Genomic DNA, 18,534 nt, shown 5'->3' with positions numbered 1-18,534 from the left:
CTATCTTATTTACACTTTAACTGAATGACCTGCCCAAATGATTTGTTTATAATGATCAAATATTTGTGCCACACATTAGCTTACTTTCTCCATCAAATCAATGTTGGCTGAACTGGTGTATGATGTACTATGCATCAGGTGTCAAAGTGATTACTGATCAACATGAGATAAAGTATTTTGCTCAAGAACACATCGCAGCTCCTAGTTTCGGAATTAAAATCACATATGTAAACTACTCTTCAAAACTATGAAACCAGAACACTGTTTTTTCTGGTGAACCATCCCACCCAAATTCATGAAACTCACCTCTAGATTGGAAATGGAATAGAAGAAGGCATTGCAATATTCAAATTTATTGAAAATAAAAAATAAATTAGATAATAATTCACAAAAAACATATAGAGCCAGAAACCCTCTGTTCAAAACTATAACACCTGGTTGAATAATGTTGCAAAAATGATGCAAAACAGGGAAATTATAATATATTTCAATGATATTCTCATGCAATACATCAACAACAGTGTGTTTGACCACCACCTTTCTGAATTACTTCAAAGATACATGACTTCATACTCCCAATCAGCTTTTACAGCAGATCGAGTGGAAGCTCTTCCCAGGCCTTCTTTATTGCTGTTTCAAGTTCATCAACAGGTGAATACTACTTGCCTTTGCTATAAACAACATTCATGAGATATCCCCAGGCATTCACTATAGGGTTTAAGGTTGGGACTTCTTGCTGGCCATGGCATGACTTCAACCCCAATTGAATGGCAGAAATCCAAAGCTGCCTTTGCTTTAAGAATAGGAGCATTGTCCTGTTGAAATATGAAGTTCTCACTATGGAGCCTTCTTCCTTGTTCATCAGTGTGAGCCCTGTCCAACATATTGATGTATTGTGCAGCATCCATAATGACAGCATCCATGATGACAAGACGATGGTAGATATTGGTCCCCACACCATAAGCTCTCCACTACTGTTCTGCCACTTGGAATAAGTAGAATTTTCTACACTTTTATCTACCCAGTAATACTTATAACCTTTGGGGCCATCCAACTTCCATCTTTTCTCATCAGAGAACAGAACCCTGGTCCATTCACCATCCCATGTCTGATACTGCCGAGCAAACACTAATCTAATGGCTTTGTGGAAAGGGGACAATAACAGGCATCTTAGCCACTTCTTCGGGTGAAAACCATGATTCAAAATCACTCTTCTTACAGTTTCTTACTCCTGCTGATGCTTTGATTTTAGAAACAGAAGAACAGTGTGACTTCTTCACAATTCTGACAATGGCTCTTTTTGATGTAACCTTGGGATGTCCACTAACCTAAATCCTGTTGTAGCTGTTAGGATCTTTCAGAAAATTGTCCTTTGGTGTTTTGCTTTGCTGAATCTTCTCAGCAATCTTCCAGTTACTCATTCCTTTCACTTTCAGTGCAAGAATCTTCCCTTGTTCAATTTTGGAAAACTTTGCAGCTTTAGGCATACTGGAAATGTAATCTGGATCACAGAGAATACTACCAAATTGAATATTTTCCGAAACAATCCAGAAAGAAATGAAAATGTATTAGTGGCTTTATGGTTTTGAAGTGTTGATATGCTAGGAAAAATTGAAAATCAGGTGTTGTAATGTGATAATAAAGGTACAGGTTTTACATTTCAAAGTATTCATGAAATACCCATTTACAGTATATTATGCGCCTTAGTCCACTTAAATACAGAGTTAGATTTCTAAATAACTTAAAAAGACATGTGGATTTATAATTTTGAATAGTAGTTTATATGTGTATATATATCATCATCATCATCATCATCGTTTAATGTCCGCTTTCCATGCTAGCATGGGTTGGATGATTTGACTGAGGACTGGTGAAACCGGATGGCAACACCAGGCTCCAATCTAATTTGGCAGAGTTTCTATATATATATATATATATATATATATATATATATATATATAGAGAGAGAGAGAGAGAGAGAGAGAGAGAGAGAGAGAGAGAAATAAATAGATAGATAGCTAGATAAGATAGATAGATAGATAGATAGATAGATAGATAGATAGATAGATAGATAGATAGATATCTGTATTATCTGTCTGTTTTTCTCTCTTTCCTTCTGTCTTTCTTTTCTTTTCCATGATTGCATGGGTTGGGCATGTCCTCCCTAATACAGTATCTTGCCATTCTTGTGCTCATTTGTCATTTTTTAAAATTTGGGTATCTTGAGATTAGCTTTCACCACTTTTGCCTGTCTTCCTTGATATTTCTCTTCCACTTTGATCTCCTGGCACTTCATTAGTCATCTGTTATCATCCATTCATATTTCATGTTTACCAACACAGCTGTTATCTAATCTCTCTTCTACCCATTCTATTTTTAGTCATCTGTACCATGATGCACATGCATACTATTACACATCTGGCAGTATATGCTGATTTCAATTTTTTTGCAATTTTAATGCATCCTCTGTATTCAGTGCCCACATCTCACTACCATGAAACATTGCATATTGTATATGAACAACATATAGTCTACCATTTGTTCGAAGAGAAAATTCTCTTTTTATCAACAAAGATAATCTTACCCTGAGTGTTTTTGTGTTGTGTACTTTTTCTGGCTACTATGCTTTCGATATGTCTTCCTTCTCAACTCATTAGATTGCCTTGGTGGAAGAAGCTATCAACTATTTCTATGGATCCATCCATGCATTGAAAAAGAATTTATTGTACCAGTGCTCTGATTTCTAGCTACTCTTGTACACCAGCCACATATTTATATTAAACATTAAAAAAAATTGAATTATAATCTTTGTATTTTAATATATTTGTCAAAATATGCCAAGTTCCTTGATATCTGATTATACACTTATATTTTCTAGATCCTGAAATGAATGATTACCTTCGTAACTACTTTGGTGCTGCAGCCACTACAGTTGACAAAGATTTTTATATAATGGGTGGCTATAATGGTGTGGAAAGTGGGAAATTAATGAGAATAAATCTTCCTGATGATACATGCACCCTTATATATGACTATGAGACTTGTAAGAGTACTGATGGCTGTTCTGCATGTAAGTTAGAAACCGTATACAACTTGACATACTGTGTTTCTACTGAAGGTAGATTTCCTGATATGTAAGTATAAATTTTAATTTTTTCATAACAAAATAATTTTGAAGATTGCTTTTTTATGTATATATATTTCTAGTTTCAATGCTCTAAACCCTGAATATGTTTCTTTATTAAAGGAGAAGAAATACAACCTTCAAGCATATTTAGCGGGATACTAGCATGACATTACATCAAACTCAGTGGTGTGGAGATAGCTATGTAGTAATCCTCTAAATCTAAGTTGTATGATAGTATTCTGTCATAAAAAGAAGATTAGACTCCATACAATAATATATAGAATTTATTTGGGATAGATGATTCAAACACAGCTTTTCATACAATGTAAGAAATCAAATGTTAACATGTTGTGGATCCTTTTTGAATAACAAATGAACTAGTTGTGAGACAAAATTGCAAGGGTATCAGAAATGTGTGTGTGGTGTCATGTGTGAGGCTTAGATGGAAAACATATTCAGTTCAAAGCTTGGACTTACTGTTTCAAGTTCATAGCAGGTGTCAACGAAATTGGTAACATGACAGGCCAATGTCGAATAGGTTGTGGCGGTAGAGTTAGCTACTGAACAAATTGCCTTGATAATGCAGGATATAATGGTAGCTGTTGAATATTCATCATGAAAATGATGGTGGTCTGCAATCTGCTAGGCAAGCATCATTAGAACGATGGTAGTAAGAAGACTGCTAGGCAAAACATTATTAGAATGATGGTAACCTCATATGGTCTATGGCCTGAGGCAAAAGAGGCTGGACAGTCAAAAAGAATGCTATTTATATCTTTTGTGGCCTAGTGCTTGATTTTCCCATAGGGACACAATTAGATAGTTGTACTTGACCAACCAACTTGCCTAATCACCAGATCACATGTTAGCTGAATGAGGAGGCTTTGTATAATCTAATTGAAGACATTTAATATTAAACAACTAAGGCTTTAACATCGCACACATGCCTCTGGTAACCACTTATGCTACAGAACTCCCCTGCTAGAACATTTGTCACTGGCAAATGGGCAATCACAGAAAAATTCTAGTAGCAGAAGGGTAAAAGAACTAGAAAAAGGAGGTAGCAAAACATATCAAATGAATATGCAAAGAAAATATACAGGAAATAAGCAGTCAAATAATAAACACAAGAATGCTGAAAATACATATATGCATGAGTTCAGGCAATAATAAAATTGTTCAGATGTAAACAGTCTTACATAATTTTTTTGGCCAGTGCACTCTTCTACCACTATGCGTTGTAGTGATGTGTTTTGATGCAGGGGTAGGTGGCTGTGTTTTTGGAGGTGGTGGTGAAGGTGCGGTGTTTGCTGTTTGAAAAGGTGTGTAACAAAGGGGAATTTTGGCTCTGGAGTGAGGGCTTCTGAGAAAGCATGCTTCACTCTGTCTATTGACACTGTCTCTTTTTTTGTCCATGATTGTCTATGGTAAAGAGTTTATGAGTCTTTGCAAGGACATGATAGGGTCCTTTATAAGGCTGTGTAAAGGGTCCTCGCACTGAGCCATCTTTGAGAAATACATGTGTCCAAGAAGAAATGTCTGCTGGAACAGCAGTAGGAATAGTCTGATGTTGAGAAGACATTGGTGGAAGATCAGCAAAGTAAGTTTGTAGTCTATGTACATAAGATGCAGGATCTTGAGTCGATAAATCCGCAGGTGCCAACATTTGGCCTGGTAGAGATAGTGGTGAACTGTAGAGAAGTTCAGCAGGAGAATATCCTAGATCTTCTTTAACAGAGGAGTGACAACCCAAAAGGACAACAGAAAGGTACTGACTCCAATGGTGGGGATCTGGGCAGGATCATAATGCAGCTTTAAGTTGATGGTGGAATCTTCCTACCATACCATTAGATGCAGGATGGTAACTGCTTGTACGGATATACTTAATGCCTAAAATTTTCGAAAGTTCTGTAAAAAGCTGCAACTCAAACTGTCTTCCATGATCAGTAGTGATCCTTAAGGGAATACCAAAATACAAAATCAAAGTCAAAACTAGAGCTTGGGCAACCAACTCTGCAGAAATATCACACAATGGAACAGCTTCAGGCCAACATGAAAATCGGTCTACATATGTAAGAATTTAGCTGAAACCATGACTAGCAATCCAAGGACCGATCAGGTCTCTGTGAACATGCTTAAAACGAGTATCTGGATGTTCAAAAGTGCCAAGGAGTGAACAAATATGCTTGTGTATCTTACTTAGAACACTGGTATTGTAAACAGGAGTGAGACCATGCAGTAGTATGCTGATACATATTTGGCCAGAGAAAATGAGCCAAAATAAGCTTTACTGAAGCAGCATTTCCAGGGTGAGATAACAAATTCAAAGCATTGAAAATCAGTCGCCAGTGACACTCTGAAACTAGCGGATGCAGAGAACCAGGTGATGTGCCATACAATATGGTCCAGCCTGCAGTCGATACTGGAAGATATTCAAATTTGCAACTGGTGAATTCTTCAGATGCGGTATCCAAGTTAAAGCAGGCTGGTTAGCAGCCAAAGCAGAAAAATTGATTTCAGAAACAGATGATAAATAGCAAACAGGAAGGTGTGATAAGGCATCTGCAACAACATTGCTAGAACCAGAAATATGCTGAATATCACTAGTGCACTGTGATATATAATCTAATTGTTGGGTTTCTCTAGGTGAATGCTTGTCGGATTTTGATAACAAAGTGAACACGAGAGGTTTGTAATCTGTGAAAATGGTAAATTGTCGGCCTTCTAATAGATTGGAGAAATTCTTCACAGCTAAGAATATAGCTAAAAGGTCTCTGCCAAAAGTGCTGTACCAAGATTCAGTAGGTTTGAGCTGGCGAGAGAAAAGTGCTAAAGGTTGCATTTTATCCTTGTAAGATTGTTGGAGAACAGCACCAACAGCAGTATCAGATCCATCAGCAGAGAGAGAGAGATGAGCACCCTCAGCCGGATAAGTGAGCAAGGACATGTTTCGCAGTTCAACTGTCACTGTTTGAAAAGTTTGTAGTTGCGACAGTGTAATAACCTCGTTTTTTGGTATTGTTTTTTGGTATCATGGCTGTTTTGCTGAGAGGGTGTGAAGATGCATTCCTCCTTGTTCTTTCCCACACCAGGAAGACTAGTTAAGGAAACCCTGATCATGTCAGCAGTCCCCTCTTCTAAGACTCTGAATCATGCATTCTTAGAAGATTTGAATTCTTTGAGTTCTAAAATGGCTTGGAGTGTTGTTGCTTGATTTGAACTGCTGTAAAATCTGTGTTAAAGGAACTAATTTTGCAGTACAATTTGGAATAAATCTGCAGTAAAAATTCACCAATCACCAGGTGCAGGAGTGGCTGTGTGGTAAGTAGCTTGTTTACCAACCACATGGTTCTGGGTTCAGTCCCACTGCGTGGCACCTTGGGCCAAAGCCTTGTGAGTGGATTTGGTAGACGGAAACTGAAAGAAGCCCATCGTGTATATGTATATATATATATATATATATATATATATATATATATATATATATATATATGTATATATATATATATATATATATATGTGTGTGTCTGTGTTTGTCCCTCCATCATCGCTTGACAACCGATGCTGGTGTGTTTATGTCTCTGTAACTTAGTGGTTCGGCAAAAGAGACCGATAGAATAAGTACTAGGCTTACAAAGAATAAGTCTTGGGGTCTATTTGCTTGGTTAAAGGTGGTGCTCCAGCATGGCCACAGTTAAATGACTGAAACAAGTAAAAGAGTAAAAGAGTAATCCCAAAAAGTGGCGAAGCATAGTTGGAGGAGCTAAACTCTGTATAGCTTGGATTTTCTCAGGAAGAGGACAAATGCTGTTGCTGTCTATTAGATGTCCCAAAGATTCCAAAGAGGAGGAGCCAAAAACACACTTGGCAGGATTTATTTTCACTTGGTACGTACTCAAATGCTGGAAAAGTAGTGTTAAGTGCTGGATATGTTCCTCAAGAGTAGAAGTGGTGATTAGCAGATCATCTATATAAGCAAACACAATTTGCAACCTATGAATGACTTCATCCATAAATCTCTGGAATGTGCTAGCTGTGTTTCTGAGTGCAAAATGCATGGAGAAAATTCCAAAGAACCAAATGGAGTGACGATAGCAGTCTTTGGTATATTGTCTGGTTTTACAGGAATCTGATGATAAGCTCTCACTAAGTCTATTTTTGAAAAGTCTGTGCAACCAGGTAACGCAGAAGCAAAATCATGCAGGTGAGATATTAGGTACCTGTCTGGAATGGTAATAGAAAAGGTGTCTAAAATCTCTTACAAGACAAAAATCTGTAGACCTCTGTGGGACGAGGTGGAGGGGCGTATAAGCCCTAGCTGCAACATGTGGTCAAATTCTGCCTTTGCTGCCTTGAGTTTATCCGGCACCAACCAGCAAGGTCGTGAAAACACAGGAAGACCAGTGGTAGTGAGCTAAAACTTGGAGTAGCTGAACTGATACAGCTGTAGAGCTATCCAACAAAGATTGCTTGCGACCATCAACTAGCAAAATTGGGTATGATAGGTCAGCAATGATAAAAATCCACTTAAAATCTCTGTGAAGTGCTAAATCTAAAGAAAGGGATATCTGGCCAGACATCTGAATGGGTGAATGATTCATCATTTGTAGCAAAATGTCTGTAGGAAGTGACTGCGCCATAAGGAATTTTACTGGCCAGATACTGCAGGCTGCGCCAGTGTCTACCATAAGTAGCTTGCGGGAATTCAAATCTTCTAAGAATGCATGATTCAGAGTCTTAGAAGAGGGGACTGCTGACATGGTCAGGGTTTCCTTAACTAGTCTTCCTGGTGTGGGAAAGAACAAGGAGGAATGCATTTTCACACCCTCTCAGCAAAACAGCCATGATACCAAAAATATGGCAAGGTAGCAGGAGAAAATGAACAGTGTCTTGGTGAAGACGAACAGCTAGAGGGCCAGTGGTGAAAAGAATTCTGCACAGAACACAACTTTCTGACTTCTTTGAGTTCTAAAGTGGCTTGGAGTGTTGTTGCTTGATTTGAACTGCTGTCATCTGAAGAAGGCAAAGGCATGATAACTACTTTATTATCAACATGGACGTTGTTGGAATACTCCATTATTTTACCAGCAGATGGTGCTAGTTGGTCTACAGAACTGAACTCTAACATGGGCAGCAATATGGACTGAACATATGGGGTAACCCCGAGAAGAAGAGTTGTTTGATAAGAGAGCTGTCCTCAGTTGAGGCATCGGTTAATTCCCATATTCTTTGCAAAAATTTGGTGGGCTTTCTATCACCCAAATTTCGGTCATTTAAACATGTCTTAAAATGGCATTCAGCAGATATGGTGGTCCTACAAATAATCTCCTGCTTAATGGAGGTATACATGGCATCAGGCAGGGTGTCAGTGATTAAATGTTTGAGGTGAACCACAAGAGCAGAAGGAATGGCACTAACCAAAATATGAAGTTGCAGTTGGACTGATTGAATGTTGGCAGCGAGAAAATGGGATTTGACTTGAGTGTATCATACTTTCACATCTCCATTGAACACTGGTAATATAGAAGGGTTTATGATGCTGAAAAACTTTATGAAAGTCTGTCACTGTGAGCAAGAAGCAAGACAAATTTCTGGTGCTAAAATAGGGTTATCCAGAGGCATGAAATCTGCAATGCAAGCTCAACACAAACTTAAGTACACCACACATGTGAGTTAAGTGCCTTATTTCCTCTTTTAAGACATAAATACTGGTTGAAAAAGAATGTTTGGCACAGGGTTGCCAGTTTTAGCGGGATACTAGACATTACACCAAACTCAGTGGTGTGGTGATGGCCATGTAGTATTCCACTAAATTTAAGTTGTATAACAGTATTCTGTCATAAAAGGAAGATCAGACTCCATACACTATTAAGTAGAATTTATTTGGGATAGATGATACAAACACAGCTTTTCATACAATGTAAGATATCAAATGTTAACATGTTGTGGATCCTTTTTGAATAACAAGTAAACTAGTCATGAGACAAAATTGCAAGGGTATCAGAAATGTGTGTGTGGTGTCATGTGTGAGGCTTAGATGGAAAACATATTCAGTTCATAGCTTGGATTTACTGTTACAAGTTTATAGCAGGTGTCAACGAAATTGGTAACATGACAGGCCAATGATGAGTAAGCTGTGGCAGTAGAGTTAGCTGCTGAACAAATTGCCATGATAATGCAGGATATAATGGTAGCTGTTGAATATTTGTTGTGAAAACGATGGTGGTCAGCAATCTGCTAGGCAAGCATCATTAGAACGATGGTAGTAAGAAGACTGCTAGGCAAACATCATTAGAACAATGCTAGCCACATATGGTCTATGGCCTGAGGTAAAAGAGTCCAGACAGCCGAAAACACTGCTATTTATATCTTTTGTGGCTTAGTGCTTGATTTTCCCACCAGGGGGTGGGGAAATGACTTGTTGTAGGGACATGACTGGATAGTTGTACTTGACCAACCAACTCGCCAATCACCAGATCATGTGATAGCTGAATGAGGAGGCTTTGTATAATCTAATTGAAGACATTTAATATTAAACAACTGAGGCTTTGGTAACCACTTCTGGTAATGCCTCTGGTAACTCTTCTGCTCTTAAACATTTTCAAATTTCACTCACAGCAAAAAGTAAATCGGCTAGGTCTTCATCTCCACATACTGAATAAATGTTGAAAAGATGCATTTAAGAAATATTACGATTAGTTATTTAAAAATATACAAATATAAATCACTGAAGCTGATTTTTTCTTATTAAAATGGAACATTTCTTGACAGTTATTTCTAAAAGAAATTTTTAATCTCTGAAATCAAAAGACATTTTGAAATTTTCAATGTGTATATATAAAAAAGATAATAAAAGCCACTTAAAATTGTAAAGCTAAAATAAAATGTACTTAGTTGACAAACTGGCTTTAGAAAACTATTACGATAACAATTTTGAAATCAGAAGTAAACAGTATACATAAATATGTGTTGAAACATTAAATTAACAATAAATAATAGCACAACTTTAGAAGTTTATCTACATGTCATTCTTTCACATTTCCACTAACTTTTACTTCAAAATTTGTAACCTTGAGCTTTCATCAAGCGTTCATTAGCTTCAAAATTCTCCATAAGAAGATCTTTCATTTTAAATTCATATGGATGATGTAATATGTTTGTTCTTTGTTTCATATATTAAACCTTTTTGAATTTGATGTGTATCTTGTTTCAGTAGGTAAATTCTGTTTGCATATATAACCTCATTCAATCAGGTTCCATTGCTTCAGTTATTGCATCCACAGCTTGATTTCCAATTCTTATGTGTCTTTTGTTCTGGTCATTATTTGTCAATTTTTGTAATGACTCTCTTTCAGTCATACTAAGGATTTTTACTTTTCCAAGTTCATTGAGAATTTCTTGCTTTGTTTGTTCTATCTGATCATTATGCATATGAGTAAAAGTATTCTCATCCATATTGTTAATTTTGTCTTTCAGCTTGAACCTGCTCTCTTGTATTTCTGATACTTACAATATTTTTGTGAAATTTCTTCCAATGACAGTTTAGATACTAAGATTTGTGATTTCTCTGTTGTCACATATTCATTTTCATCCCTATTTGATACTGATAATCACAAACCTTTTTCTATTTTCTTCATCATTTAATTTAACTCTGCATTTGTTTGTTACTTGTTTCTGAGAATCTCTCTTCTTACATTTGCAAGTTTGTTTTCATCCATGTTTGGTCTCATTTCTGGATTTCTTTCCATCCATGCCCTAACAGAATTTACTGTGTGCTTTGGTTCTGGTTTGCCCAATGAGTGTTAAAATGTGTATATCACTTGTTTATACTCTGATCCATTTGTTATATTTAGATTTTTGTCTTCCTTGTTCTGCTATACTTGAGGACTTGGGTTGAGATTAATCTTGTTTAAGTCTGTATTCAAGTTTGTATTTGGAGAAGAGCTTGTTTTAGTAGCTGACTTTTCACTCTTAGGCTGATTCCTCCCTGAGGGATTGGCTCTTGTTGAACTGGGTGACAACCAATCCAGTACACGTTTTTCTCTGTAGATATTGCATTTTTTTTTGTTATGTATTTATTTAAATCCTTTACTGTCAAAGGGTAATTTTGTCCAAGATACTGTAGCAAAAGCTTGATAACTCTTGACCTTTAGCTACCCACATTGTGGCGTTTTACTTTTAGCTACGTATTTTTAGTTCATCATGTGATGGTCCAGTCCATTTAGCTTTATTTGAACTGTTCACCCTTTAACGTGATGGACTAGCCTAGTGTCCCTATGTCAGTTTTTTAACGGATGAATTTTCAAGCTAATTCCTTATGGAGATGAGTTTGCTATGAGTGAGTTTTGGATCTTCGACAGTGAGAGCAGTGTATTCACTTTGCAGTTTTAGCAATAACAGAATTAAAACTAGAATCCTTGATGCTATGCTTCACGTCTTTTCAATATTTTGAACAGAATTGTAACCAGAATCCTTGATGCTATTCATCATGTTTTTCTAACCTTTCATCTTCAACTTCTATAGATATTTGAATCTATGTAATGTATTGACAATTATTAATGTCCTACTAGTTTGTTGTATTTCACTTTAGTGATGGTAATAAATGTTTCAGTGTGGTCAACTTCACCGTTGCATTTTCTTATTAATATCCATCCTAGCTTATTTTAATCAAAAGGCATTATATTATCAGGCCTTAAGCCACATTTCATACAACAACACTCATTGCTAAAATACCAACTCTACGGCAAGATTAGTGAGCTCATCCTGGCCATGAAATATGGTTGCTTTCCATATTATTATTTTATTGTCTTTGCACAGCTTCTAATGCTGGAGATATACTACGGTGTTAGCTATTCACTACCAGTGAACTAAGATAACACTCCTTATGTTTTGAGCACCATCCACAGTATTTGAGCATTTCCAAGCAGTGCTGTTTTCTGCAAGTGCTTCACCCTTATTGTAGCCCCTATTTGTTCCATATACTTCTTAAGATTTTTACTCACTGTTCCCAGGGCTCTGGCAATTATTGGTACTACTACCACCTTTTTCAGTGACCACAACTGCTTTATTATTATTATTATTATTGGTTTCTCCTTTACAGGTGCCAGTGCCATGAAAATGCACTTGTATTGGTGATATGTAAATGCACTTGTGCCAGTGGCACATAAAAAAGACCCAGCACACTCTGTAAAGTGGTTGGCATTAGGAAGGGCATCCAACTGTAGAAACCATGCCACAACAGACAACTGGAATCTGAACAGCTCTTTTCAAACAGTCTAACCCATACCAGCATGGAAAACAGTGATGATAATGACAACAACGACTATTATTATTATTATTATTATTATTATTATTATTATTATTAAGGCAGTGAACTGGCAGAACCATTAGCACACCGGGCAAAATGCTTAGCTGCATTTTGTCCATCTTTAAACTCTGAGTTCAAGTTCTTCTGAGGTCGACTTTGCCTTTTATCCTTTCAGGGTTGATAAATTAAGTACCAGTAAAACACTGAGGTTGATAAAATCAACTAGTCCCTTGCCCTTAAATTTCAGGCCTTGTGCCTTTAGTAGAAAGGATTATTATTATTATTATTATTATTATTATTATTATTATTATTATTATTGTTATTATTATTATTATTCAATAGTCTTATTTTTATCACAAGCTTTCACTGCACTAGCAGGCACAGCTCCATGTGTCTTGTATATGTTTTGGTGTTGCTATTTTCACTGTATTCGAAGTGTTTTACATAAGATGCATGTGGTGCTTAGCATTGCTATTCTCTGTATATTATATATATTCATAAGTCCTGTTGTTTTGGTTACTCTTATACTCTTTTACATGTTGCAGTCATTTGACTGTGGCCATGCTGGAGCACCACCTTTAGTCGAGCAAATCAACCCCAAGACTTATTCTTTGGAAGCCTAGTACTTATTCTATCGGTCTCTTTTGTCAAACTGCTAAGTTATGGAGACGTAAACACACCAGCATCGGTTGTCAAGCGATGTTGGGGGGACAAACACACACACACACACACATATATATATACATATACATATATACAATGGCCTTCTTTCAGTTTCTGTCTACCAAGTCCACTCACAAGGCTTTGGTCGGCCCGAGGCTATAGTAGGAGACACTTGCCCAAGGTGCCACACCGTGGGACTGAACCCGGAACCATGTGCTTGGTAATCAAGCTACTTACCACACTGCCACTCCTGGTTATGTATGTTTTTTAAAGATACCTAATGTATTTATTATTATAGAGGTTGTTTTTGTTTTTATGAGTTAGGTTATCTCTGTTTCCAGATCTTTGTATTTCAAGAATTTCTCCATTTCTTTTAGAGATACATTGTCATCTGTTGGGATTGATAAATCAATTAGAAGGCATGTTTTCCTTGGTGGTCTCTGACAACCTTGGCATATCTCAGTGTATGGTTGCTTTGTCATCTTCTGAGATCTTTTCTGGGATATGCCTGAACCATCTTTTTTCTGTTGTCATTGTATATAGGTCCCAACTCTGTCATTGATATATTCCTTTTTAGTCAGAAATGGGCAATCAGAGACAATATCATTTAGTGTTTCTTCCCCATCACCACTTATTCTGCAGTTTCTTATTGTATTTTTCTTCATTATGTGTTTCTGATGGTTTCTGGTGGGGAGGCTTTGATCTTGTGCCACAATTAAAAATTCTTCAGTGTCTGCTTTGAGTCCTGAGCTTCTCAACCATTGTTGGTATTTTACTTTGTCTATTTCTTTTCTGCTTAGCTTATCACAGTATTTGCCATCTGAGGGCTTTTCTTGCCATTGTTTTGTTATGGTATTTTGTAGTTCCAGTTTAGCATAGAGTTCAGTTGCTTTACAGCTTTTGTCTTTTGTTCTTTTTCTTCAAAGCTGTCCAGTATTATGAGTTTTTCTTGTATTTTTTTGGCTTCCTTGAATACAGAAAACTGTTTTATGTTTTGCTCATGCTTTGTGGCTATTTGTACCAGTTTTCCTTGGTTCTGTGTCCGATATTCCATTATTCCTATGGTTGATATTTTATAGTAGTTTTCTTGTTGTATAAAGCCTCTACCACCTTGAATTTCTTGTATATATAACCTTTTTATATCAGATTTGAGGTGGTGTATTCTAAATTCCATCATTATTTTTCTAGTTTGGTTAGTTCATTTAGTGTCCAATTAAGAATATTGTAATTGTAACTTATAACTGGGACAGCTAAAGTATCGATACCTACTATCTTGTTTTTCACATTGAGCCCTATTTTAAGTATTAATCTGCAGTATTCCTTCCTTATTTTGTCTTTCATTTGTGTTTGGTGTAATTCTCTTATTTCACTTTCTTTATCTAGTGTGATATTCATCTTCATCATCATTTAATATTTGTTGTTGGTGCTGGCATGGGTTGAATGGTGACCAGAGCTGGCAAATTAGGGTGCTGCACCAGGCTCCAGTCTAATTTGGCATGGCTTCTACAGCTGGATGCCCTTCCTAGTGCCACCCTCTTTACAGAATGTGCTGGTGCTTTTATGTGGCATGGGATGAGTGCTTTTTTTTTTGTGGCACTGGCACAGGGCTCTAGTAGGCCAATTCTCTTCATCAGGGGTGACCGGATTTAACACTTCTGCTGTGGAACCTAAGTCTTCTTGAGTACAGCAAGGTGCCAGGCATCTTGATCCTTTGTCATCTCACCCGAAAGGTTCAGCATCCTGAGGTTGTCCTTCAGTACTTCGTCCCATATCTTCTTGGGTCTCCCACTTCTATGTGAACCATCTATTTTGAGAGATTGGCACATATTTATGGAGCTGTCAGCATCCATCTGCATCACATGACCAAATCAGCGCAGTCTTCACACCTCTGTTGCAGAGTACGGCTCTTCTTGAGTACAGCAAGGCACCAGATATCTTAGTCCTTTGTCATCTTACCTGAAAGGTTCAGCATCTTGAAATCTTTCTTCAGTATTTCGCCTAATGACTTCCTGGGTCTTCCACTTCCACATGTTCCATCTACTGTGAGAGATCAGCACTTATTTATGAAACAGTTGGCATCCATCTGCATCACATCATACCACATCCATCTGCATCACATGACAAAACCAGTACAGTTTTCACTCTTACACACCGCATTTGATTCTTCTTATGCCAAACTTCTGTCTCAATACACCAATACCCTGTTGAACAGGTATGCATACATAACACATCCAACAGAGCATACTAGCCTCATTCCTCACTAACCTTTGCATGTGTTCTGCATTCAGGGCCCATGTCTCACTACCATGTAGAATTGCTGTCCATATACATGCATCATACAATCTTTCTTTCACTCAGAGAGAAAGACCTTTTGTAGCCAACAGAGGTAACAGCTCTCTGAGTTTCCTCCATTCTATTCTTATTGTAACTATCACACTCTTGATGCATTGTCTCTGAAGTTTTTATGGATCCTGTTCATCTTCCACATACCTTCTCTGATAACCTTCCTATTAATCCACTGCACCTCTTATGTGTCCATTGCTTGCACTGGGTACACCACATGGAGTTCCTACCTACACCTTTCTTACAGATCAAACAGAGCCACCTATCTGAAGTGGGTAGTGTCCTGTCTGTTTTCTTGCTTACTAAGACCTTAGTCTTTGCTAAGTTAACCTTAAGGCCCTTAGATTCTAGGTTTTGCTTCCACACCTGTAATTTCTCTTTTAGCTCTGATATGAGGGCAAGATCATCAGTATTTAGTAGTTCCCAGGGGCTGCTAGTCTTGAATTCATCTAGAAGACAGTGATGAAAAGGAGGGGACTGAGGACTAAGCCTTGATGAACCCTTACCTGTACACCAAATTCTTTGCTGTACTTGTGATTAATTCTCACCTTATTGACAGAATCTCTGTACATGGGCTGTACAGCTTTCATCAGCCACTTGTCTATCCTTAGCCTCCTCAAAGCCCACCATATCACACAGCAAGGTGCTCTATCAAAAGCTTTCTCTAGATCAATGAATGCCAAGTATAATGGTTTATTTTTAGGTAAATATTTCTCTTACAGTTGCCTGACTATGAAAATAGCATCAGTAGTGCTTCTTCCCCCAGACAAAGCCGATCTGCATTTCATCTAGCCTAATTCAACTCCTAATTAATTGGACTATCTCTCTCTCTCCATAATTTTCATCACTTGGTCCAGGAGCTTGATTCCTCTATAATTACTTCTATCGAAAGCTTCACCCTTACCTTTGTAGAAGCTAACAATAATGCTGCTGTGCCACAGTCTTTGGGTATTACATCTTCCTGAATGACCTGATTAACTAATTGCATGACTAGCCTGTATCCTATCTTACCAGATATTTTGAGCATCTCAGCTGTGATTCTAGATTCTGTGACTCCAGTTTTCATGTCTTTAATTGCCTTATCTACCATATTGCTCTTCACTAGGATAGCTGGTCCCTCTGTTGGGTTCACACGAGGGAGATTCCCCTTATCCCATTCATTCTCTACAGTCACCTCATAACTTTTTCCTCTTTCATCATGCCTCTTTCTTGTCCACATCACTAAGTGCAAGCGTCTATCTTTCTGTCAGTTTGAATGGTGAAGTTCCAGAGGAGTGCAATGTGATCATTTTCAAGTACTGGGAGTGGTTTGTGTTCCCACCAGTTTTTATCATGGGGCAAGTCCAGGTTTTTGCATATTACCCAGTGAATATATTGTGCAGCTCTATCATGCCTGTTGAGATACTCTGTAGGTGCAAGCAGACTGCACATGGAGACAACATGATCGATGGTCTCATTTTGTTGTTGGCATATACGACATAATGGGGAGCTGCCGTTCTTTAATATGTTGGCCTGGTAGTTCTTTGTAGGTAGGCATTGATCTTGGGCTGCTATGATAAACCCCTCTGTTTCTGATTTCAAGCCAGAGGCCATTAACCATTGGTGGGTAAGGGCTTTGTCAATATCTGCATTATTCGCTCTCTTTGGGTATTTGCCATTGAGAGGTTTTCCATGCCATTTTTCAGTCATAATATCTAAGGCAGCAATTTTTGCACGGATTTTCAAGCGCTTAGCTTTTTCTGCAGGTGTTCCTAGTTCGTCTAATTCTTGAATTTGTTGCAATTGGAATTCACTTAGATAGTCCTTTGCCTGTTTTGTTACTGAGTAAGATGCTTTCTTGCTTTCATGTTTTAAGACAAGTTTTAGCATCCAGTCCTCAGAGTTTTTCAGATAGGTGTCTAGGCCAATTGTGGCTACCTTCATTGATAATGCCAGCTGTAGAAGTCCTCGGCCTCCCTCTTTTCTTGGCAGATAAAGACGTTCTATATCTGCCTTAGGGTGGTGCATTCTATGCATTGTCAACAGTTTTCGTATTTTTCTGTCAACATAGAAAGGATTGAGGTAACTCCTCCTGAAGATATAGAGTCAAAATTAAAAGAAGTATTATTATGCTTATCATTATTATTGTTAATATTTTCTCTTTATCATAGGTTTTCTTGGAACTCCTGGAGTCTTACATGCATAGCAGTTTTACTACCTGCAGCCTACAGTACCATGCTATCAGTTCTTTTCAGCTATCTAATACTTTCCTGATTGTTCTGGCCATGCCAAGGAGGCAAACCTTTTGTAACAGTTCTACTGAGCACTCTGTTCCCATTTTCTTTATATTTCTCTTGATGCCTTCTGATACTGTTTCCAAGGAACCAATAATAATTGGCACTATCTTCACCTTCTTAATTTTCCATAGCCAGGCTATTTTTTACTTAAGAGGGTTGTATCTATCTGTCTTTTTACCTTCCTTCTTGACTATTCATGGGTCAAATGGGCATCCAACATCAACTATATAGCATATGTGGTGCACCTTGTCCACCACCACTAGGTCCAGTTGGTTAAGCTCTAGCACCTTATCTGCTTGGATTGGAAAATCCCAGAGGATTTTGCTAGTCTCTGACTCCACCATTCTTTGCGGTTTGTACTCATACCACATTTTGCCTCTCTCTCTAACCCCCACTTTTCGCACAGTTTCCAATGTAGCACTTTCACTACCTGGTTGTGATGCCACAACTTGTAGTGGTTTTAGGCAAGTGTAGGGCATTTGTTTGTGATATGGGCAATAGTTTCATCCACTCTATTGCAAATGTGACACAGCGGAGACACTTGCTCATTCCTAAGGTTGACCCTCCAGTTCATGGCCAAAGCTTGGTCTTTTGCTGCCAGTATAGTGCTCTTGGTCTCTTTTTTTAGGGTTTCTTTCATCAACCATTCCCATCTATTTTTCTAGCAACTTCTGTTGTGGCTACATGGAATTGATTGTGTAGTCCCTTGTTGCATAATTCTTTTTCATGTCCTTTGTATACTTCTACCTTTGTTTTCTCTTTTTCCTCTGCTCTCAGTACTCACTCATTCCTGTCACTAGCAAGGTTTCCTTACTTTG

The 18,534-nt window shown here is 37.7% G+C and overlaps 1 protein-coding gene across 3 annotated transcripts in view; it reads left to right on the top strand.

The window, feature by feature from the left end:
* The window catches only part of LOC106877988 (multiple epidermal growth factor-like domains protein 8), a 695,248-nt gene that overhangs the window by 504,128 nt on the left and 172,586 nt on the right, over nt 1-18,534 (top strand). For all 3 annotated transcript variants that reach the window (XM_089356139.1, XM_089356136.1, XM_089356146.1), the window contains exon 23: nt 2,879-3,134. In XM_089356139.1, coding sequence (XP_089212265.1) covers nt 2,879-3,134 — 256 coding nt within the window. The remainder of the gene's footprint in view (nt 1-2,878; nt 3,135-18,534) is intronic.

This window comes from Octopus bimaculoides, chromosome 1 (assembly GCF_046866305.1).
Source record: "Octopus bimaculoides isolate indiv1 chromosome 1, ASM4686630v1, whole genome shotgun sequence".
Taxonomy (NCBI): Eukaryota; Metazoa; Mollusca; class Cephalopoda; order Octopoda; family Octopodidae; genus Octopus; species Octopus bimaculoides.
Note: the sequence above shows the minus strand (reverse complement) of the source record. Positions and strands in the feature narration are given on the sequence as shown.